The 22,102-nt window shown below is 57.3% G+C and overlaps 1 protein-coding gene across 1 annotated transcript; it reads left to right on the top strand.

Moving 5' to 3' along the window:
• The first annotated feature begins 920 nt into the window (after positions 1-920).
• CNNM1 (cyclin and CBS domain divalent metal cation transport mediator 1) lies at positions 921-20,387 on the top strand. Its single transcript, XM_074158885.1, has 12 exons — positions 921-2,448; positions 12,598-12,741; positions 13,297-13,437; positions 13,727-13,896; positions 14,092-14,191; positions 14,370-14,417; positions 17,775-17,837; positions 18,827-18,990; positions 19,205-19,380; positions 19,733-19,842; positions 19,945-20,061; positions 20,308-20,387. Exons 1-12 carry the CDS (start codon positions 921-923, stop codon positions 20,385-20,387), a joined length of 2,841 nt encoding a protein of 946 aa, XP_074014986.1.
• Positions 20,388-22,102: the final 1,715 nt, after the last annotated feature.

Raw genomic sequence — 22,102 nt, 5'->3', positions numbered from 1 at the left:
TGACTCTTTTCCAGTTCCCCAGCCTCATTTCAAGGTTGTCGTGGGTGCTGGTCCCAGGAAGACCCAAAAGTTTCAACAGTCCTTAAGCGCCTTCTTCAGCACATACTTCTGAAGCTGATAAGCCCCGTTGGTGTGTCACATTCCCCATCAGACCTAGACAGGAGAATAAATGTTAGTTACAGCACGGTACATTTGTTTCCCTAGCAAGACTGCAAACCTAATGACTACCTGCACCCCCCCCCCCCCCAGTTAAAAGGAAAAAAAGAAACCGCTCCCACAGGAAGAAGGGAGATGAATTTGAGCTGAAAAGCTAAAGTGTTGGGCCTCGGCAGTTAACAGAGGGAGGCTGGCTGCAAATCCTAGCTCTAGAGACTGCTGGCAGAAGCCTTTCAACAAGCCTCCACTGCAGCCCTCCCCGCCACCCCACAGCCCCCCGTCACCCCCCCACCCCCCCCCCCAGGCGGTGCCCGGTCGGTGCCCGGTCGGCCCCCCGCCCTGCGACACCGGGAGCGGGTGGCCGGGGCAGGGCCGGCTGCTCCCTCGCTGCCGGGGGTGGCGGCAGCCCCGTAGTCCGGCGGATGGGCTCCCAGGCCCGTACCCCCGGGGGCTGGGGGGCTCCCGGACAGCCCCACCACCGTCCTACCAGATGTAGGGCGACCGCGCCGTGGGGATGCTCCTGCGTGGGGCGTCCGGGGGTGGAAGGCGAGCCCCCCCCCCCCCCGCCCCCCGTGTACCCTCCATCCCGGGCACCCGAGCGGGAGGGGCTGTCGGGGCCGGCTCCCGGTCGCACGTGGCGTGGCGGCTGCCCGCCCCCCCGGCTCACGTGTGCCGCCGTGCCGTGCCGTGCCGTGCCGTGCCGTGCCGGCTCCCCGCTGCAGTCCCGGTGCGGCGGGCGGGCGCTGCGGTGCCGGCGCAGCGCCATGGCGGCGGCGGGCCCGGGTCGCGGCGGCGGCTGGGGCCGGAGCCGGGGGGCCGTGCTGCTGCTCTTCTTTTCGCTGTCCCCGCGGCCACCGGCCGGGGCCGCCTGGCTGCTGGGGCTGCGGCCCGAGGACACGGCGCCGGGCCGGGTGTCCCTGGAGGGCGGCGCGGTGCAGGCGGCGGAGGGAAGCCGCTTCCTCCTGCGCCTCTACTTCCAGCCGCCGCCCGAGGGCAACGGCAGCCGCGGGCCGGCGGGGGAGCGGGAGCCGCGCCTGGTCTTCATCGAGGAGGCGGCTCCGGCGGCGGCGGCGGCGGCGGCGGGGGGGAGCAAGGCGGTGCGGGGCCCGGCGGAGCGGTGCCGGGAGCGCAGCGCCTGGGCCTCGGACGTGGAGGTGGTGGGTCCGCTGCGCTCGGGCGGGGCGGCGGGCTCGGCGCTGGCCGAGGTGCGGGTACGGGAGCCGCGGAAGGGCGAGACGGCGGCGGCGGCGCCGGGGGGGCGGCTCTTCTCGCTGTGCGCCTGGGACGGGCGGGCCTGGGCCCACCACGGGGCGGCGGGGGGGTTCCTGCTGCGGGTCCGGCCGGCCGCCCCGGCGCTGGGCGCCTGGCTGCTACCGCTGCCGGAGGCGGGCTGGTTGCGGGCGCTGGGCGCCCTGCTGCTGCTGGGGCTGTCGGCCCTCTTCAGCGGGCTGCGCCTCTCGCTGCTCTCGCTGGACCCGCTGGAGCTCCGCGTCCTGCGCAACAGCGGCTCGGCCGCCGAACGGGAGCAGGCGCGGCGGGTGCAGGCGGTGCGGGGCGGCGGCGGCACCTACCTGCTGTGCACGCTGCTGCTGGGGCAGGCGGGGGCCAACGCGGCGCTGGCCGGCTGGCTCTGCGCCTCGCTGCCCGGGGGAGGCGGGGAAGGGGCGGCGGGAGGGTCGCGGGGGGCGCCCTGGCTGCCGGTGGTGCTGTGCACCGCCGCCGTCTTCCTGGGAGGCGAGGTGCTGCCCTACTCCGTCTGCTCCCGGCACGGACTGGCCATCGCCTCCCGCACCCTCTGCCTCACCCGGCTGCTGATGCTGGCCGCCTTCCCGCTCTGCTACCCGCTCAGCCGGCTGCTGGACTGGGCGCTGCGGCAGGAGCTCAGCGTCTTTTCCACGCGGGAGAGGCTGCTGGAGACGCTGCGCGCCGCCGGCCCCCACGGCGACCTGGTGCGGGAGGAGTTGGCCATGGTGCAAGGTGCGCTAGAGCTGCGCACCAAGGTGGTGGAGGACGTGCTGACGCCGCTGGCCGACTGCTTCATGCTCCGCGCCGATGCCGTGCTGGACTTCGCCACCGTCTCCGAGATCCTCCGCTCCGGCTACACTCGCATCCCTGTCTACGAGGGCGACCGGCGCGACAACATCGTTGACCTGCTCTTCGTCAAGGACCTGGCCTTCGTCGACCCCGATGACTGCACCCCCCTGCAGACTGTCACACGATTCTACCGCCGCCCGCTCCACTGCGTCTTCAACGACACGCGCCTCGACACGCTGCTTGAGGAGTTCAAGAAGGGTGAGGCCGCCGGGCCGCCACCCCCCGGGCCCCCCCTGCGCCCCCTCCGCACCCCCAAAAGTTCCTTGGTGAGCAGCTCCCCACAGCCCACCCTGCATCGCTTCCTGGCAGGACCCGGCAGGTACCGGGGATGCTGGGGGGAGTTGGGCCCTGCATGCGCTGGTGTGGCGGTGACACTGGTGTCACCCGGTGGAACAGCCCCTGGGTAGATGGAAGGCCTGCAGTGCTGGTCCTGCCTGCGATGTTATGGAGACTGTAAAAGCCCAGGGGCTCAGCGGTTGCTGGTTCAGCGGGTGAGCCTGTCCCGCGGGGGCCTGGCAGCGTGGGCTCGGTGCCTGCCTCACACCCCTCCCAGGGAAGGCAGCCGTCGCCGCTCTGTTCTGTGCGGAGGAGCTTACGGCAGGAGATCGCATCTCGTTACGTAGCTCTTGTATTTACAGCTTAGCAGGGAGAAGCGGGTCTAGAAGGCGTTTCTGTGCAAGTGGTTTAAAGGAAGAAGAAAAACCTAAAGCCATAGAAAGAGCTGTACTTTTTTTTTGCAGCTGTGACAGTATCTCATTATGCAGCAGCTGCCAGCAGCCCGGGAGATGCTGAGAGCTGTATTTCGTTAACCATACCTTGAGGATACACACAGCATGCGTTTCTCCCGCCCCCACCCCCGTCCCCCTCGGGAACTGTGTTTTGCTGCGTGTTCCTGGGTACAGCGTCCTGTGGCGAGTGAGTCTGTAAGAAATGGCTGCAGCGCTGACATCCTGCATTATGTAATGCAGGACAGCGCTGGCTCCGGGGCTGCGCTGCCGCAAGCAGAGCCGATCCTGTGAGAAGGGCCAACCTGGTCCATCCCAGATACAGAGGAAGCCTCTCTGTGAGTCATCTCCAAGCTCGTTTTTAGAGCTGGGAGGGTAGGACCTTTCTTGTGCACCAGGAAAGCGATCATCAGATACATGCGGGTCAGCATCCTCTCGGGAGATGCACAGCTGTGTCCCCCTCACCCCCTGGGATCACAGGGAGAGGAGTTCTGTGTGGCCACGTAACACCTACCCTCCCTGCCCCTCAGCATGACTGCAGACTCCCAGCCGTGCAAATCAGCAAATTCTTGGTTTTTATACCAAGACTGTTAGCAAAAGCATTACGATTGCTCTCTGGGTACAACCTTGATGAGCTGCAGTAGTTTTCCCCTTGCCCTCATGTCTCTTCTCACATAAATAGTGGTCTCCCCTCTTCCTAATTCCCTGTGTGCTTCACGGTTCCTTCTCAACTGTGACTTCCTGCATGATATTACAACATTGCTGAAGTTCACCTGAGGTCTCTGCTACCTCTCCCTTGTCTAGAGAGGTCAGCGTTACCGAAGATGTCAAGATGACTTTGGCACAGTCCCCTTTGGTCAGCCTCCCCCGTGCTTTATCTGATGTATTCAACTTTTTCCCCCTCCAGATTTGTTCTACAGCCCGGTACCCTATGGATCAACAGACCCATGGAAGGGGACTTGTGGTTGCTTAGCTCACTGCCCTTTTCTTGCCGTCCTCTCTGTCCTCCTTAAACAGAGGTGTGTTGCGTGTGTCGCTCCCTGAGCTGACGGGTGCATTAACAAGCCTTGCTACCTGCCCTATACATTCACGTGCTAGTCCCCATCTCAAATGAAGATTTTCCATCATTCTTCAGCTTTGTTCCATTAAACTCTTGGCATTTTGCTTCAGACTCTTCCTCCCTTACATCTGTTTGCCATCGTGGCCTTCTGGGGTGTTTTGCTACAGCCCCTATGTAGAGCTCTCCCTAAAACTTATTTCTCTTCCCACCTCGTTTCTCCTTGTGTTTTCTAAGTTACATGGCTGAAAAGCCTTGCTTTTGGTCTAGGTCTCTAACTCAGCATGGTGTATAGCAATTCCAGCTCTTCCCCCCCAAATGTTCTCCTCCCCAGGTGTTGCTGTTCTCTTCCGATTCATCTTTCCCCTATTTGTAGGCGTTTGGTCACCCCCAGCACCCTGTGTTTGTAGATGGTCACCCCCCGGCTCAGCCCTGAACCCCTCCTAAACTCTCTTTTCCAAGTTCCAATACAGGTTCCTGTGCCGGCTCCTGCACTGCGACAGACATTCGCTCCCAGCTGCCTTCAGTCCCATCCACTGCCATTTCAGTCTCCTTCACTTAACTATTTAAAATAAAGATTTCCCATTTTTAATTAAGAATCTTCATCACTGTCTCCTTTTCTGTGTCCGTCTGAATTATGGTGAAGTATCTTGCTTGATCCAATCAAGGTTGCTTTCCATGGCCAGGTCTTCTGTGACACCTCCACTAATTAGAGAGTAGGCTGATTGCTTGTTGGTTCAGCGAGTACTTAATGAAGGCATTAATCATTTCACACATCCAAGGTGCCTGCAGGACAGGCTCTCACTGATAAGACCCGGTCTCTTTCTAGGAAATTAAAGTCTGTGGTAAGGATGGGACCTCCAAGTCCTTAGGTTCCTGAGAAACCTCTGGAGGAACGTTGCCAGCTTTCTTTTCCTTCTCCCATGATTGACTCAAACAGGTTTTGTACCCTTTATTTCTTTTTGTTATTACCGTGTTTATACAAAATACCCATCACATTTTATATCTTTCTTTCCTGGATAGCAACGTATGCTTTTGATCTGTTTCACTAATGATTAATGTTCTGCCACATCCACTATACTCATAATGCCATTTTTTTGCATAATGGATAAGTAGCACAATTTCACTGCCAGCACTCCTTGCCACAGTACACAAACATTTGTTCTTTCTTATGGAAAATGTCAGGGGATGATTAAATACAGCACTTTGGGACTCTTGCTCACACCTCCAGCAGCGCTTTCTCGTTTCTGCCTCTCCTCCTACTCGCCGGTATCACACTGGATTATCCTTGTTTACCTGATGCCTTTCTTTCCTCTCGATGTGCTATCCCGGCTATGAAGATTATCAGCTTTTTTTTTTTTTTTTTTTCCCCCTTCTCCTCACTGGTCTTTCTCAGCGGGGTTTGAAGGGGAGCGTTGCAGGTATGTTCACACCTAACCACGTTTGAGCTCGGTTCCGTTAAGACCCATTGATGTTTGACTTGAATTTAGTCCATGTCTGAGTCGCAAATGCCCTCTCTCCCAGCAGGGCTATTTCCTGGAGAAAGATGGTTAAATTGGGGGCACTAATAGGAACTGGGAAAAACCCGGAGAAGGCTGAAAACAGCAGCAGAGGGGAGGGCTGGCCTGTGAGAGCATAGCTGGGACTTCAACCCACAGCCTCCAAGGGCAGGGCAGCGGCTAAAACTGCGTTGAAAAACAGCACGCCAGCGGGGTGAGGCAGGTCCGGCTGGAGGCAGGAATTGCTTGTATGAGATGATGGTTTTGACTTGATCTCTTCATCGAAACTCAGCGAATTTAACTAATAAAGCCTGGACATCCAGTTTGCCGTCTTTTCAGGCAAGTGAGACAGGGTCATCATGGAAGGCTGTGCTGCATTGACACAGAAGTGCTCAGTGGAGGACGTTATACAAAATCTCTGTCCCCTTTTCTCTAAAAATAAGAAAATGCACACCAGTACAGTAACTTTGCCACCTGCAGCCTGGAAGAAGCTGAAGCTACTGAAGGAGTGAAAAAATGTGCAGACAATTTCTTGGCAAATTGTACTGGTGCATCTCAGAATACTTGACTTTATTCTAGGCTCACAGGAGGAATTATCTAATACACCAGAGAAATAACTGCACCATATTTAGACAAGCTAAAGCAACGTAGAGGGGCAGATGAGGTCACCTTTGGAATATGGAGCTAGGAGGGAAGGTTTATGCGTTGATGCAGTGTGAAATGCTGTCGGTGATGCAGTCTGTTTCTCCTCCGTCCCTAGAAGACAACCGAAGCCACGCAGGTTGCGGCTTCAGTCCTGTGATATAACTCCTCCCGGGGAGCTCTTCCATGGGGTCCGCCTCCTTGTTCTGTAGGTGCCTTTGGGAAGTCATAATCTTACCCCATTGCTCGAGTCATTTATGGATTTTGTTGACTAATCTTTTTAGGGGTCCATATATAGCAACGGCACTTTTCAGCAAATAACCTTCCTCTCTCAGAGAAACAGCATAAATTTGCACTTACGTTCGTTTGCCCGCAGCAGGGCAGAGGCTGAGGTGCAACTCAAATTAGCCTGCTGTGGCTTGGCATCTTTTAAGAGTTACTAAAAGTAAATTCTCTAAAAACAAACTTCCTGGCTTAGCAGGGAAAACAGCCTGTCCTGCGGAGGACAGTTCTGCCCCAGGGTCTGTCTTTGTTTTTCAAAATACCCCACAGCCTCTATTAGACCTCTGCAAATGGGATGTAGCTGGAGAAGGTACTTACTCTTGCCTGGAACTGGGGTAAGTAGCATTTCACCGGTTTCTTACTGGCCCTCTCCTGAGCCTGCAGTCACCGCAAGCACAAAGCAGGGCTTGAAATTTAAACCAACCTTCAAGAGATTTCTGCAAGTGCGATATCTAGGGCACCTTGATGGGCTGAAGCCTGAGATTGTTGGTTTGTGTCTGTTTGTTTGGTGGTTTGGTTTTCTTTTTTTTTTGTTGTGGTTGGACTCGATGACCCCAAAGGTCCCTTCCAACCGTGAAGATTCTGTGTGAGGTTCTGTGAAATTAAGCAATGACCTCCCTATCCAGTATTATGGGTTAAGGAGCTGGTTGTTACCTGGGAACTCTCCCGAACACGTGCCCTGGTGATTGCCAGGCTGAGAGTGGGTGAGGTGCCTCTACACAAAAGATGGTTTCAGTGACTCATGCTGCAGCTCTGCCTGAAACATTACTTTGCTTTCCCTTCAAAACTCTGCTTAATCTTTCTGTGTGTACTCTGGGCTGCTTGACCCCAGCCCAGCGAGCCCAGGAGCAGTCCTGCTCCGGGGAGGTGTTCAGGAGAGCTGTGTCCTTGGGGCAAAGGGCACCCAGCTGGCCTTCTCCCTCTTGGGAGCTGTCAAAGGCACCTTCAGGCTGAGCTGTGGGAAAGAATCAAGTGGCCTGTGCTACAGACACCAAAGACAACAGTTTTGCATTGGCTCTCTCAAAGTTTTTTAGCTTGGAAGATCCTCAGCGTCCTTCTAGGCTTCCTTAGACTCCAAGTAACATGAAAGAGGACCGGTCGTTTGTGGGCAGGCAGCATCATTACCCAGGAGGTCAGAGCCCTGTTGTACAGCAGATGGAAGATGGCACTCCACGTCCCCTCTAATGCCCCCCTTACCCTCCTGATCCATTTTGTCAACTGTAATACATCAGCTATTCCAAATGTTCCATCTTTCCCCCGCTTTTCCTTAGGATCAGGGAAAGCACCAAAGCAGAGTAGGAGAAAGACTTTTGTACTCTGCTAGAGACAGATGTAAGCAGATGAAGTTCTCATCTCTGCAGAAGGTCTGGATTAGATTAGGATTTACAGTTTTCCCTTTGCGTAGCTCTGGTTCCCCGTGGAGCTGCGTGCCCCCGCAGCCCTCCCGGTTATTTCCCCCCCCCCACTAAAGTGTAGATGTGCATTGCCTCTAGGTGCAACTCTTCAGGCATCTGCTTTCACCCTTGGTGCAGAGTCGTGGTAACACAAGAGCACGCAGAATCACACAATCACAGAACACTTTTCCAGTTCAAGAAGTTCAAATCAGCGTCCCCATGTAGTTCAGACACAGGTCTGCGAGGGGGCACAGAGATGCTGAGAGCCCCTGGCCCAGAGAAGGGCTCTGATGAAAAGCACACAGAAAACAGATTTCAGTTGCATCGTGGCTGTTTCACGAATCAGCCTTATTTACCAATTACCCTGTTTGTTTGTTTGTTTGTCTTCCATTTTGTAGCTGTAAACGGTTCATGGCTTATGCCCCTACCTTTGATCTCCTAGTAACAGCTTTAGATCTCACTGTGAAAATTCATGAAAATAAATTTCATGCTCAGAATGCTCATCCCGTGGAATAATAGACAAGACTAAAGCATCTTTAACATTCCTCTGGCAGAGCACCTACATAAAAAAAAAAAAATGATAAGGAAGTAGCCTGGGCTATATTTGCAGCCAACAGCACTTTCTTTCCCACAAGTAAAGGCATTTCCATGTGTTCAGACCCTGTTCTCCCATTGGGGAGGACGCTTTGAGGTGAAGCTATGAGCCCAAGGTCATTTAGGTACCTATGAAAAACGAGGCTCCTAAAAACGGGCATAAAAGCTTTAGATATCTGTTCCGATGCTTGCTCCATCCGGAAGCTTTCAGCTGTTTATATTAGCTCTGTAATTTAGCATTTTGAGGCATTAACTTTCCACTGATGCTGTTGTTTGAAAAGAGCAGATTTCATGTAGCTCATAAAGAATTTAGTACAGTTGTATCCCATGCTGAGCAGACACTTAATCACCTATAGACTTCCTGTGCGAGAGCCGTCCCGCGGAGGCCGGTGCAGCTATTCACACGAGTAAAGTTAATTGCCCATTTGTTCTAGCATTTGCCAAACTAAGGCTTTGATTCTCAAGTGTTTCGCTGTGCTTTCCTGCGTCAGTGATAGCTCTGTAAAGTTCTCATGTGACAGCTTGCTAGTGGGGAAGCAGCTCGCCCTTATAATTCATTTCATTTGAGACATCAAGTGATGGTTACAATAGCACGGGTTTTGGAATCAGCTTTACAGACCTTAAAGCTGGTTTAGATCAAGCTCAGAGTTTTGTTTAAATGATTTATCTCCCTCCGTCGTACTCCCACCGAGGCAGACCTGCTGGGTAACAGCTAGAGAAGAGAATGTGACCCCTTTCGCGTCCCTGGGTCTGTCCCTGTGCCACCCTCCCTTGGACATTGCTTCCACTTCCTAAGATTGCCCGGTTTCTGCCCTCCTACCTGCTCCCAAAGCCACCACTTTTCCTCTGTGCAAGTGTAGCAGCTCCCAGGGCTGGGAAGGGGGAACTTTGGCAGCATCCCCAGCCCATGAGCACCTCTTTTCAGCGTTTCCCAGCGATAGGACGAGGGGCAACGGGCACAGGCTGGAACATGGGAAGTTCCATTCAAATATGAGGAGGAACTTCTTTCCGGTGAGGGTGCCAGAGCCCTGGAACAGGCTGCCCAGGGAGGGTGTGGAGTCCCCTTCTCTGGGGATTTTCAAGACCCGCCTGGATGCAGCCCTGAGTGATGTGCTCTGGGCAACCCTGCTTTAGCAGGGGAGTTGGACTAGAGGATCTCTAGAGGTCCCTTCCAACTCTAACAATTCTGTGATTCCATGATGAGGGAACATGCCATGACCATACAGCACCCACGAGCCCCCACCGCCCCTGCTGCCAAATTTCTAAGGTCTGTTCAAAAACTGATGGGAGGAGAGGCAGGACCCAGCAGGTTTGCAGGACTTCGCAAAGGATCTCATGTCCTTCAGGTGGGAGATCAGGGCAAGTCAGCCCATTCCCAGCAGGGGCCAGCTGGCGTTTGCACCAGCTCTGGGGTGGGGGGGTTATGTGGGTTTGGGGGGGTTTGTGACGCGAGTGTCAGCTGCCTGGGCAGGGGCTGGGATCAGCCCGCTCGGGGTGGTCCAGGAGCAACTGCAGGAATTGCAACACCTTTCCGTTGCTGGGTACCTGTTCCGTCTCTAACACGGGTGTCAGCCGGGAAACCTAAACCTGGGGGTTTATAGCATGGCTGCAAGTGTTTATTTTCTGTGAAAATAAAGAACTCTTGAGCGCTCTAACAGCCCTCCTGGCTCTGCCCCCAGCGCAGAGAAACCGTGGGTCTCCTCCCAGACTAACAGTGCTGGATTATTTCTAAATAATCTCATTTGCCGTTACGTGAGCGTGGAGCTGGAATCACATTTCTGTGAGGCTGCTCTAGAGTAAATTACAGCGTCGATGAAGGTGCTTAGCCAAAAAAAGAATTGCCTCCATTACTCTCTGACTGCCTTTAAGTAGCACCTAAGCTTTTTGTAAGGGCTCGGTGGTTTTGGGTTGCGTGTAAATGTCATTAACAACAAGCTTTCAGCCAAAAGAAATAACTTCTCCCCTCTCCTTGCTCACCCGCGGACTCGTAGGAGACCAGATGGCCCCAGTGCTTGGGAGCGGGGTTTGGCAAAGGAGACATTTTCAAAAGTTGGACTTTGCTAAGATGAAACGTAGCTGTTGCTGCTGTCTTGCAGCCAACTCTGCTGCTTTTTTCTTTTTAAGTCTCAAAGTCGCGTTGCTTTATTACCCACTGAACAGACAAGATGCACAAACCCGTGTGTGAAAGGAGTGAAATAGCCTGGTCCAAAGAACATGCTGAATTTTCAGTGCCCTGAGGCTACTGATTTGTTTTTTTAAAGTGCATCTCGGTGCTACTTGCTGTGATGTTGCTCTCGTTTCTAATTCTGTAGGCGTGGGAGGCAGTGAGCTGCTCTCTGAAATCCTGCAATAAAAGCTTGGTATGAGGAGGAGGGAATTTATACTGTGGAAAATGCCCAAGCTTTGCTGTGAGAAACGTATAGTGCTGATCTTTGGCTGAGAAATATCATTTGCTCGTCTCGGATCCAGGGCAGGGTTATTTGAAGGTCTCATGGTCCCCAGAGAGACGTGTTTGGTGGGACTGCCAGGGTGCCCTGGATGTGCTCGTCCCTGTCCCTCACCGGCGTGTGAGGAGGGAGCTGTGCAGCGGCAGGAGCCCACCCCTAGTCCATCTTGATGCATAAAGACCGTTCACGTCCCCTCGCCCGGAGCAGCAGGCAGGTTTATTGGGGAGGCTTTATGGGAGAAGCAGATGCAGAGGCAGCTGCGTAGCAGAAGGGACATGCTCCCCTTTCCGAGTGACCGTTGCCGCTCAAGGAGCTCAGCTCTGAGCCCGTGGGGAAAATATGTTTCCAGCTTTCTGGAGGTCCCTGCAGTGCCCACGGTACAGTTGGGTTTGGGCAGGCATTGCACCAGGAGACCCCAGGGATGCAGAGCAGAGGGAGGGGAAGGTGTTGGCTCTGATGCTGATGAAGGACATTTTTAATGTTTTAAGTAAAACTAGAGGTTCAGAACCTGCGTGTGGTGCTGAGCAGCATAGGAGCCGCAGGGGCAGTAAGAAAAACAGCGCTGTTCATTGGCAGGTCCAAGAATACATTGAAACTAGAAACCCAGAAGTTGTTTGTGGGTTGGAAATTGGGTTCTGGTCAAGCTGTTGAGCAGGAGCATAAATCAAAGCAGAGAATAAAGGAAAGGAGAAGTTGAAGAAGTCAAAACAGCTTACAGAGAACTGGACACACAAAAACAAATAGCGATGTTTCAAGTATGCCAAAAGCAAGAAGCCTGAGAATGTGTCAGCAGAGCTGACAGCTTACTGGGGACAAGTAAGGAACCTGAAACTGCGATTGAGAAACACTGCGACTTCCAAGCAGGAGTCACCATCATTGCAGCTGAAGGTCCTGGTTGCAGTCTGCTTGTTTAAGGTAACAGAGAGGAGGTGCTGTCAGGGGCAGGGTTTGGAGAAGACATTCAGGTGCAAGCCGATGGCTTGAAAAGCAATCAGCCTCCACAGCCAGATGGTTCACCCAAGAATTCTGCAGGAGCTGGGCTGAAAGCTGCAAACAAACATACGAATTTCTGCATTGAAACCAGCTGTTGTTCCAAGGATCTGGAGGCTTTGCCCATATTTTAAGAAAAGCTTTAGGATCAGTCCAGACAGTGATGGATAGAAAGATGTGGGGGAGCTGTTCCTGGCAATTTGATAGGAAAGATAATTAACAACAGAATGAGAAAACACTGGGAGGATGAGGAAAACCAGTAGAGCCCAAGGACACGCTCACATTTCTGTGTTGGAGGACGCTGTCTCGTTGCTCTGTTAGAGTTGTCTCATGCCAGTGAAGCCGAGGGTAAGCAAGAAACAGCTGGTGCAATGTATGCTTCAGTCCTGCCCAGAGGCTGTCAAAGAGCTAAACGGAGAGACTCGCAGCAGATTGCCTGGGTAAAGCAAGCAAGCGGCCCCAAAAAAGAGGCAGGCGGAGTCCTGTGACACCTAGAAATCAGCCTGGAGAGCAGCAGCCCTGTTGGGCTGGGCTGCGTGTCCAGCCCCTCTTGTTGTCAGTGCCGTTGGGGTGGGTTTGGGTGACAGCAGCTGCCCCTGAGGTTTGGCTGTGATCTGTGCCTCCCACCAAGCCCTGTCTGCCTGCCAGTGTGCTGTGCTGAGGACCCCTCTCGCCAGGGGGTGGGGGTCTCACTGCTCTTCTGCTCTTCCCCCGCAGGAAAGTCCCACCTGGCCATCGTGCAGCGGGTGAACAACGAAGGGGAAGGAGACCCATTCTACGAGGTGATGGGCATTGTCACCCTGGAGGATGTCATTGAGGAGATCATCAAGTCCGAGATCCTGGATGAGACGGATCTGTACAGTTAGTGTCCCAGAGCAGCTCCTGCGGTTGCAGGACCCAGGGTGGGAGCCCGCACAGACAGACAGACAGACAGACAGACATGTGGGTAGGAAACAGGGGAGAGAAAATCGTGGTCCTTCCCCAGAGCAATTCACAGTCATGGTGGGAAAGACAAGAATGATGGAGAGATGCTGGTCAGATGTCAGGGAGCCTTGAATGCTGGAGAGAGAGAAGCACCAGCATCAGCGGCTGGTGATTGGTAGGGCCTGACCCAGGGACACGTGTGTTGGGCCTGAAGTGCCCACGGGTGGTTCCCGAGCTCCTTTCCAACTTTGGGTGATGCATCTAGCCAGGGCAACCCAGGACTTGTTCCTGAGAGAGAAGGATGTTTCAGCATCCTGCTCCCTCCCCAGGGAGCTGCTCCCCAGGCTGTAATGCACGGCTCCACCGCAGCCCTGCCGCAGGGTGCAGCAAGACGTGCCTCTCTGTGTACGTGTGCGTGTGGAGCGGGGCCCTGCAACTGCAGTGGCTTTGTGGCTGCTGCAAGCGGCAACTGGGCTGCTCTCTGCCCCACAGCGGACAATCGCAAGAAGGAGCGGGTACCCCACCGGGGACGCAAGCCCCAGGACTTCTCCATCTTCAGGCTCTCCGACAGCGAGATGAAGGTGAAGATCTCCCCGCAGCTCCTCCTGGCAACCCATCGGTTCATGGCAACAGGTACCTTTGTCCTTGGGCAAGCCCTGTCTCCCTGCAGTAGCACCAGCCCCGCAGGGAGGGCATCCCTGAGCCCTTCCTTGGCCAGGCGTCCCCCCAGGAAGCAGTTTCCGCCTGCCCGGACCCCCACTCTGGGCATCCCACTGTTCCACCGTCATGGGTTTGTGCTTGGTTCTCCTGCATGCAGTGGGGTGCCGAGGCTGTGGGAAGGAGGGGGCCGTGCAGCCCAGAGGACAAGGGGCTCCCGGCAGTCCCAGCCTTGCTGAGCGAGAGTGTGTTACCTCCCCTCTAGAAGTGGAGCCTTTCAAGTCCCCCTACCTCTCCGAGAAGATCCTGCTGCGGCTCCTGAAACACCCCAACGTCATCCAGGAGCTCAAGTATGACCGGAAGAACAAGAAGGCAGCAGAGCATTACCTCTACCAGCGCAACCGCCCCGTTGACTACTTCATCCTCATCCTACAGGTGCCTGGGGCAGTGGTGGCTGGAGGGTGGCAGGAGGTAGCCCCTCTCTCCTTGCTGCCTTCCTCTGGGCTGCTTCTGCCAGCAGAGATGTCCGTCTTCTTGTACGGGGTGTTGTGGGTCCCCGCAGCCCCCTGGGTGGGTCAGTGGCCAGGAGCAGAGGGTGCCTACCTGAGGGAGTTTTCCTTCTCCTTCCAGGGGAAAGTGGAGGTGGAGGTTGGCAAGGAAGGGCTGCGGTTTGAGAACGGGGCATTCACCTACTATGGCGTCCCTGCCATCATGGCTGTCGTCTCCTCGGGTAAGGGTTCTGTGGGCTCCCTCCGGCCCTGCCTTCACTTCAGCAGCTTCCACAGGGACTAAGCGGGCTGGTGGCCAGAAGAATGGGCTGGCCATGGGGTGAGGTGGCCCTGCTGTGAGGTGCAGGGCGGGTGGGAGCCCTTCCTCTGTGAATCCTGCAACTCCAACTGTTGTTTCAGATAACGATGTGCGGAAAGTGGGCAGCCTGGCTGGATCCTCCTTCCTATGTAAGTATTTTGGGGCAGGCTGGGGCACTGAAAACCTCTCCTCCACGGCACCAGCCAGCTGGAGGAGGCATGGGTTCACACCCCGCAAAGAGCAACTCAGGCTCTGCATCAAGTTCACCCCTTTTCACAGAATCACAGAATGATATGGGGTTGGAAGGGACCTCTGGAGATCATCCAGTCCACAGCAGGTCCCACAGCAATGGATCCAGGTGGGGTTTGAATGTCTCCAGAGAAGGAGACTCCACCACCTCTCTGGGCAGCCTCTTCCAGGGCTCTGCCACCCTCACAGGAAAGAAGTTCCTCCTCATGTTTAGATCAAACTTCTTACATTCAAGTTTGTGCCCGTTCCCTCTTGTCCTGTCCCTGGGCACCACTGAAAAAAGACTGGCCCCATCCTCCTGACACCCACCCTTTCAGTATTTATAGGCGTTGATCAGATCCCCCCTCAGTCTTCTCTTCTCCAGACTAAAAAGACCCAAGTCCCTCAGCCTTTCCTCATCAGAGAGATGTTCTAGCCCCCTCACCAATTTTGTAGCCCTTTCCTGCACCCTCTCCAGCAGTTCCCTGTCTGGGAACTGAGCTTTTACAAAGCTTTTACAAAGCTCAGTGAGGGGCTGGTGCAGTGAAGTCCCCACAGAGGGACTTTCAGGTCCCTTTGAGGTTTTAGCTGTGCGCTGGATCCCTGCGGGTGGATCCCAGCATGGCTGGCACTGGAAGGGGCACTGCCCAGGGGCAGCAACGTGCCCACGTGGGTGGAAGCAATAAACCCTGCAAATTCTGGCATGGTGCATCCAGGGCTCAGCTTACCATCTCTAGATCCTTTTGCGTTCCTGAGGCTTGGCACCTGAGCTGAACATGAGTCCCACACTGGTGGAACAGGGACTCCTTGGGAACTGTGGAGAGGGGTCGATTTACCCGTGAGGCATTCACACTTGGTGGTGTGGGAAATCAGCAGAGTTAAAAGTAGATGCCGTGGTCCTGGTGAATTCCCTGCCTGCAGAGCTGATGCATTAACGAGCAGATCCCCTGCTTGCGGGAGTTAAGAGGGAGCTCTGGTCGGGGGGGACTGTGATCCTCCCCACTTCTTTGCTGATCACCCCCGCGGTTGTTTCGTGCCTGGTGGCTTGGGAGCAGGCGGGGGTGCTGCCCGCCCCCAGTTCAGCACATCCCTCATCCCAGACCGCCGGTGTGGCAGTGGGATATGCAGTGCCAATGGTAAGACAAGGATGCTCTGGGTGCCTCATAAAACAAGAACCCGCTAAGTTCAACCTTTAGGTGTAGGGAGGGATGTCATGGAGAGAAGAGGGGAAAGTCCCTTGTGGCAGGTGACTGTCACTCCCATGGGTCCCATTATGCCTGCAGCTCACCTATTTCTTGCTGCTTGCTTTGCCTCCGTTGGAAAGGCTGGCTCCTGGACTGCTGGATTAACCCTCCGTGCGCATTCCTGCTCCCCCGTACATCCACCGCACGCTCGGTCCAGGCAGAGGAAGTCAACGAAGCAGCCAGTTTCCCTTGGGATGTTGCCGCATGTCCTGATGCCCCCGTGCCCTCGGTGACTGTCCCCAGGGCCCCCCGTGGGGCTCAGGCGGCGAGTGGTGCCCACGGGCCACAGGACAGGCAGGGCATGAGCCCCAGTGGGAGCCGTGCCATTGTGGCCACGCGTGTCTGCGGTGCTGCCTGCCGGGGTGCTGCCGCTCTCCCCGAGCCACGTTTTCTGCCACCCCTTCCTGCTGTGGCACGCGTGCGTGTGCGGTGCCGCACCACTGGCCAGGGAGGGGGCAGGCGGGCAGGCACGGGTCGCAGGGCATCTCCCTTGTTGGGCTGGTGTCCTCCCTCCTCCTTGAAGCAAAGCCCAGCAGGAACGAACGAGAGCAGCACGTCACAGCGGGGAATTCAGACATTAACCCGTGAGCATGTGGCAATTTGTTATTAATTAACCGTTGTTACGCAACTTTTTTATCACCAGGCAATCTTTGGCATTGGCAGCTGTGGGGGGGTCGGGCGGTGAGAGCGGGGAGCGAGCGCTGGTGGTTATCAACCTGTCCTTCGCTCCCAGCTGGACGAGGTTGTCCTGGGCAGCGCTTCCTGCTGGTGCCTTTGCTCGGACTTTTGTTTGCGGGAGGTTTCAGTCCAGGGGAGGATGCAGAGCAGAAGTTACGGGGGGGAGGAGGGGGGAGATGGGAAGGAGAGGGCTGCAGGGCAAGTTTCCTGGGGTTTTTACCTTCGAAGCAATTTAAAAACGTTAATCACATGGGCAGCAGATGGTTCCTAGAGTGCTACAGCCACGCTGCAGGCACAGTGGCCGGAGGGAGGGCAGCACGCCCTGGGCAGGAGGGACGGCAGCTGGGAGATGGTGTTAGGAGGGGGCTGGCAGCTGCCCACCTCCACAGAGAGCAACGGTGAGGCATTGGGAGGTGGTGAGGAGCACATCACTCACGCTGCACGTTGGTCTCCCCATGCTCCCTGCACCCTCGTGACATGTCCCAGGGGTGCCGTGGTGGGCAGCAGGGCAGCTCCCCGCAGGCAGCGTGTCTCAAGGAGGGGGAATGCCTGCCCTTGAAATTGTCGCTGCTGCTGTAACCTGTGGCAATCAAGCACGGAAAGTTAATGGGCAATGATTCGCCCTCTCTGTGTGATGGGCCAGGTAGCCCCAGACACGGAGTCCTGGCTCGTGGTTCCTGCATGGAGCAGTTCCCGGTGGGAGGCTCTTCTCGGCATCACCCCAAGTTTGTTGAGACCCAGGGCCTTGCAGGGAGCCGCAGGCAGCCCATCACGGATGCCTTTGCTTTGCGTGGTGCTAACGGGCTCCTGCCAGCCCCTCCCTGCAGCTGTGGGGCTGTGTGGAGGCAGAGGCAGGTCCCTCTCTGCCACCTGCCTGCACACACAGAAGCGTCCCAAATGCCAAGCACAGTGACTTGGTTGAGGTTCCACCCATCTCTCAGGTGGCACAAGGTGACCACAAGGTTCCCTCTCCTGGCAGCAGCTGGCCAAGGGCTGGAGCAGGGTGCCAGCACTCGGCCGATGGGAAGAAGATGCTTTCTGCCCACACTGTGGCTCTAGGGAGATGTGTGGCTGTGCAGACAGGCCTGGCAGGAGCTGGTCCCTCCCAGCCTCACCTCCTCTTACCTTGTCAGAGAGCATTCAAGTCTGTGTCCCTGCTGGTGTCCCTGTCCCTGGGGCCGGTGAGCACCTCCCAGAGCAGAAGCAGGAGCATGTAAGGGGTGCTGGAGGCAGTGGCGGGAGCCCAGCCCGGGGCTGCTGGCACATGATTCTTTTTCTCATTCTTCCTCTTAGTCTGTCCCTGACCCTCACTTCTGTCCCTCACTTCCCCCATCCCCTCCTTCTTTCTCTCCGCAGTGCCCGTGTCGGTGTCCCGTACCTTCGCTTTCAGCAGAGGGGACTCCCTGGCTGGCTCTCCAGGTAACGGGGCATGGCTTTGGGCAGGGACCTCCGTGTGTGCCGGGATCTTTCCTCCCTGTGCGCCAAGCCCCCCCCCTCCACCCTGCATGGCAGGCGGTGCCTGGAAAGGAGCACCCATGGCCCCCCAGTCTGGGCAGCCCCTCACTGGTGGGAGCACAAATGGCAGAGCGGGGCGAGCAGCCCTGCAGCCTCCCCAGGATGATGCAAATCCCAGGAAGAATGGGAAGGGGACAAGGGGGAGCCGTGGACAGCTTGGGCTTTCTTTGGTGGGCAGTTTCTGTAATTTCCTGCACTCAGTGTTTGGGTTTTCTTGCTACTTGCTGCTTCTGATGACGGTTGCCCGCAGCCCTGCGTGCACGCTGCCCTGCTTCCCTCGCTTTCTGGCAACCCGGGTAACAGAAGGGCGTTTTAGCAGTAGAGCAAAGTCAGCAAGATATTGACGTCACCCGTGCAAGGAACAAGCTGCCTTTGTTCCCTAATAAATCACTGACTAGACAAAATCCATCACGCTGCGTGTCAGAGGCCGTAAGTCAATCTGAGTGACGGGCCAGCTTGCCATGGCAGCCTCTGCTCCTGTTCTGTGGGAGCCGGGCGGGGGACAGGAGCATGCCCTCCAGGCACGTTAAGTAAACCCCTGTGGGCTGCCAGCTGCAACCAGAATTTGTGCCAAATACCGTGCAGAAGGCCTGCGTTAGCGGGAGGGCTGTCGGTCAGCCGGCGTGACAGGCAGGCAGCAGCCCTAACCTCTGCTGCCAGCGCCGGGTGGGATGTGTGCCTGCCCGGTCCCTTTGGTTTGCCCGGGGCTAGCAGGGCACGGCGTCTCCACCGCCAGCGTGCAGCGGGGAGGACTTCACCGCAGGTCCCCTGCCAGCCCCAGCGTCCATGGTGCACAGCCGCCAGAGGTGCCCTGTGCCAGCGCTGGGGACCCAAGCGGCACCACGAGTGAGTTTTTGGCCTCTCTGCCGTGTCCGTTCCCCCCCCCCCCCCAGTGAACAGGTCACCCTCACGGTGCAGCGGGCTCAACCGCTCCGAGTCCCCCAACCGGGAGCACAACGACTACGGGGGCAGCACCACACAGCTCCACAGCAGCAGCAACAACATCTACACACCCGACTACTCCGTGCACATCCTCTGCGACGTACAGTTCGTCAAGGTACCGGCTGGGCTGGCAGGGACTGTCCCACCCCAGGCACCCCCCCCGCCCTGCTGTGCTGCAGGAGCCTGGTGGGTGCCCAGTGGGCACTGGGGGGGGGGGGGTGGGGGGTCACGCACTCCTGCTGACCGGGGGTTTAGTGCCACCAAGTCCCCAGGAGGTCTTAGCGTGGCTCGGTGCCTGCTGAGCTGGGCACGCGTGTCTGTGTGCCCAGGTCACCCGGCAGCAGTACCACAACGCGCTGGTGGCCAGCCGCATGGACAGCTCGCCCCAGTCCCCCGACATGGAGGCCTTCGACAGAGATTCGACTAAGGCCTCGACCGCGCGGGGAACCCCACAGACGCCCAAGGAGGACCCCACCACCCTCCTGAATGAGAGGAACAGCGCCATGTGTGAGTCACCCCCCAGCATCCCTTCCCTGCCACGGGCCAACGCCGCGCGTCCCCTGGGGGGGGGACATGCCGGGACCTGCTGACATGCCGGGCGTGCCACCGCTGAGACGCAGTCACACATGGACTGGGGCACGTGGGCATTTGCACGCACACGCTTGTGGACGCTGTTCTGTGCCTGCATACGCAGATGGGTGCAAGCGTGCAGGCACATAAATCCCCGTTCCCCGAGCACTCGTGCTCCCCGGGGGTCCCCGGCACTGGGATGTGCCGCCACGGCTGGCATCCCGCTGCATCCCGCTGCATCCCGCCCCGGGGCACAGCGCCCGCCTGCCCTGTGTCCCCGCAGGCAGCCGCCCCGAGGGGCTGCGCAGCCCCAGCGAGTCCGTGTTCCTGCGCATGGAGGGCATCCCCTTCATCCAGGAGGAGCTGGCTGACAACGAGGAGAACAGCAAGCGGCAGAGTGAGTCTGGCCGTGGGGACAGACCCACACACTCCCCCCTCCACTGGGGGAGGCGGGGGCTGTGGTACCCCAGGGCGCTGCAGCCAGGCTGGGCTTTTGCAGACAGTGAGTGCTGCGGCACTGTCCTGGAGGCAGATTCCCCGGGGAAAGAGGCCGTTACCAGCTCATCACCGAGCAGCTCCGAGGAGACGCTGGGCAGGAGGCTGCTGAGATCCCTCAGTGAGTGATTAACCCGGGGAGGAAGCACCCAGGGGACACCCTGCTGCTCAGGTCATCTCTTCCCCAGCCCTGTCCTGGGGACGCCCTGCACGGGGCTGGTACAGAGCAGGGGACAGCCCGGTTCCCCGGCAGCAGCCCAGCAAAACTGCTCATGGGGTAGAGTCAGCTGCCTGGTCCTAGCCCAGGTCCATGCAGCCCCCTCCCTGAGCACCTTGGCCCCAGCCCTGGACACTCTTGCTGCTGCAGGTGGGCGCAAGCAGCGGCCATCGCCGGAGGGTGAACCGACGCCAGAGGAGAGCTCCAATCTCGCCCCGTTAATCACCTGAGCAGCAGCGTGGCCAGAGCACAGTGCTGGAGGCCCACGCAGACCGGAGGTAGGAACGGGCCCCTCGGTGCGATACTCCTTCCCCAGCAAATGGGAGATTGCTCAGTTTTTATAGTGTAAAAATCAAGTTTCAAGCAGCAAAGCCAAAACGATGCACTTTAGAGCCCAGGAAGGCACACGCTGCCAGGGGGTGGAACAGGGTCAAGGGATGCAGCAGCAGATTCCAACCATCTTTGGGACAGGAATGGATGTCGGAGACAGACACTCTAACTCGAGCTAGAAACATGTGTCTGCACCAATTTCCCGGTTCGGAAACCTGCTGCAGGCTTGAGCAGCAGGTCAGGGAGGGTGAGCTCTGGCCGCCTGCACCAGGCTGCGCTTGTGTCTTCCAGGTCTGCAGCATGGGGGGGTCTCCTGCCGCCAGGCTCGTGTCCAACAGCAGCAGGTCTGCACCCGCTCGCTGCCCGCCCGCCTGCCCGCTCGTGCCGCCCCTCCCTGCAGGACTTGTGCGGAGCCCCCATCCCCAGGCGAGAAAGGATGTGCCCCCCCGCAGGGCCGAACCACCCGGGCAGCCTGGACCAGCTCGCTGGAGTCGGAGGGCCCTTGCCCAGCTGCTCCCTGGTAGCGCCTGGTCTCAAGGAAGAGGTGGAAAAAGGAAAGGTGAAGTGTCTGGCACGGCATCCCTGCAGACAGAGCAGGGAGGGGCGGCCCAACCCAGAATTGCCCTTAGCATCATTTACCATCCCCATCCCAGCGAGGCACAGAGCCCCTCGGTGCTGGGTGCTGCACAGACGTGCTCTCCCCCCGTGAGGAGAATGTGCTATTATTTGGGGGGGGGGTGCCACATGCAGCTCAGGGCCCCAGCACACGTTTGTGCTGCGCCTAGTGCCACGCACATGCTGACCATCGACACAGCCCCGCACTCCCCCAGCCCTGCCAGGCAGAGGGCAGGACACCCAGCCCCCCCCCCCACCCAGCGCAGCCCCCCCCGCCCTGGGAAGACTCGCTCCACGCCGCATTGAACCATCCTCCTCTCCCCGCACGGCTGCCTGTGCCAGGGAGGCTGGCGCCGAGCCTTCGGGTTGGTACAGACCAGTCAGTAGTTTTTGTAGAGGCTGAACGCAACGGGGATATTAACATTAAAAGTGATTTCTCCCTGAGCAGTGTCCCATCTGTGTCACTGGAAGGTCCTGCTAACCTCTCCCACCAGGCTTGGCTGCCCCCGTACCCGCAGCAAGAGGTGGCAGGAGTAATAGGACTCAGCAACGCTGAAGGACCAGGTCACAGAATCACAGAATGATATGGGGTTGGAAGGGACCTCTGGAGATCATCCAGTCCAAGCCCCTGCCCAAGCAGGGCCACCCACAGCAGGTCCCACAGGAACGTGTCCAGGTGGGGTTTGAATGTCTCCAGAGAAGGAGACTCCACCACCTCTCTGGGCAGCCTCTTCCAGGGCTCTGCCACCCTCACAGGAAAGAAGTTCCTCCTCATGTTTAGATCAAACTTCTTACATTCAAGTTTGTGCCCGTTCCCTCTTGTCCTGTCCCTGGGCACCACTGAAAAAAGACTGGCCCCATCCTCCTGACACCCACCCTTGAAGTATTTATAGGTGTTGATCAGATCCCCCCTCAGTCTTCTCTTCTCCAGACTAAAAAGACCCAAGTCCCTCAGCCTTTCCTCATCAGAGAGATGCTCCAGGCCCCTCATCATCTCTGT

This window comes from Numenius arquata, chromosome 15 (genome assembly GCF_964106895.1).
Source record: "Numenius arquata chromosome 15, bNumArq3.hap1.1, whole genome shotgun sequence".
Classification (NCBI taxonomy): Eukaryota; Metazoa; Chordata; class Aves; order Charadriiformes; family Scolopacidae; genus Numenius; species Numenius arquata.
This window is presented reverse-complemented; position numbering and strand designations above follow the sequence as displayed.

What these genes read in the sequence shown, in the direction of transcription:
- CNNM1 (XM_074158885.1), top strand. Translation starts at nt 921, where the DNA reads ATGGCGGCGGCGGGCCCGGGTCGCGGCGGCGGCTGGGGCCGGAGCCGG. An exon ending in CATGGCTGTCGTCTCCTCGG is followed by an intron (nt 14,192 to 14,369) that starts GTAAGGGTTCTG and finishes CTGTTGTTTCAG; the next exon opens with ATAACGATGTGCGGAAAGTG. An exon ending in CTCCCTGGCTGGCTCTCCAG is followed by an intron (nt 17,838 to 18,826) that starts GTAACGGGGCAT and finishes CCCCCCCCCCAG; the next exon opens with TGAACAGGTCACCCTCACGG.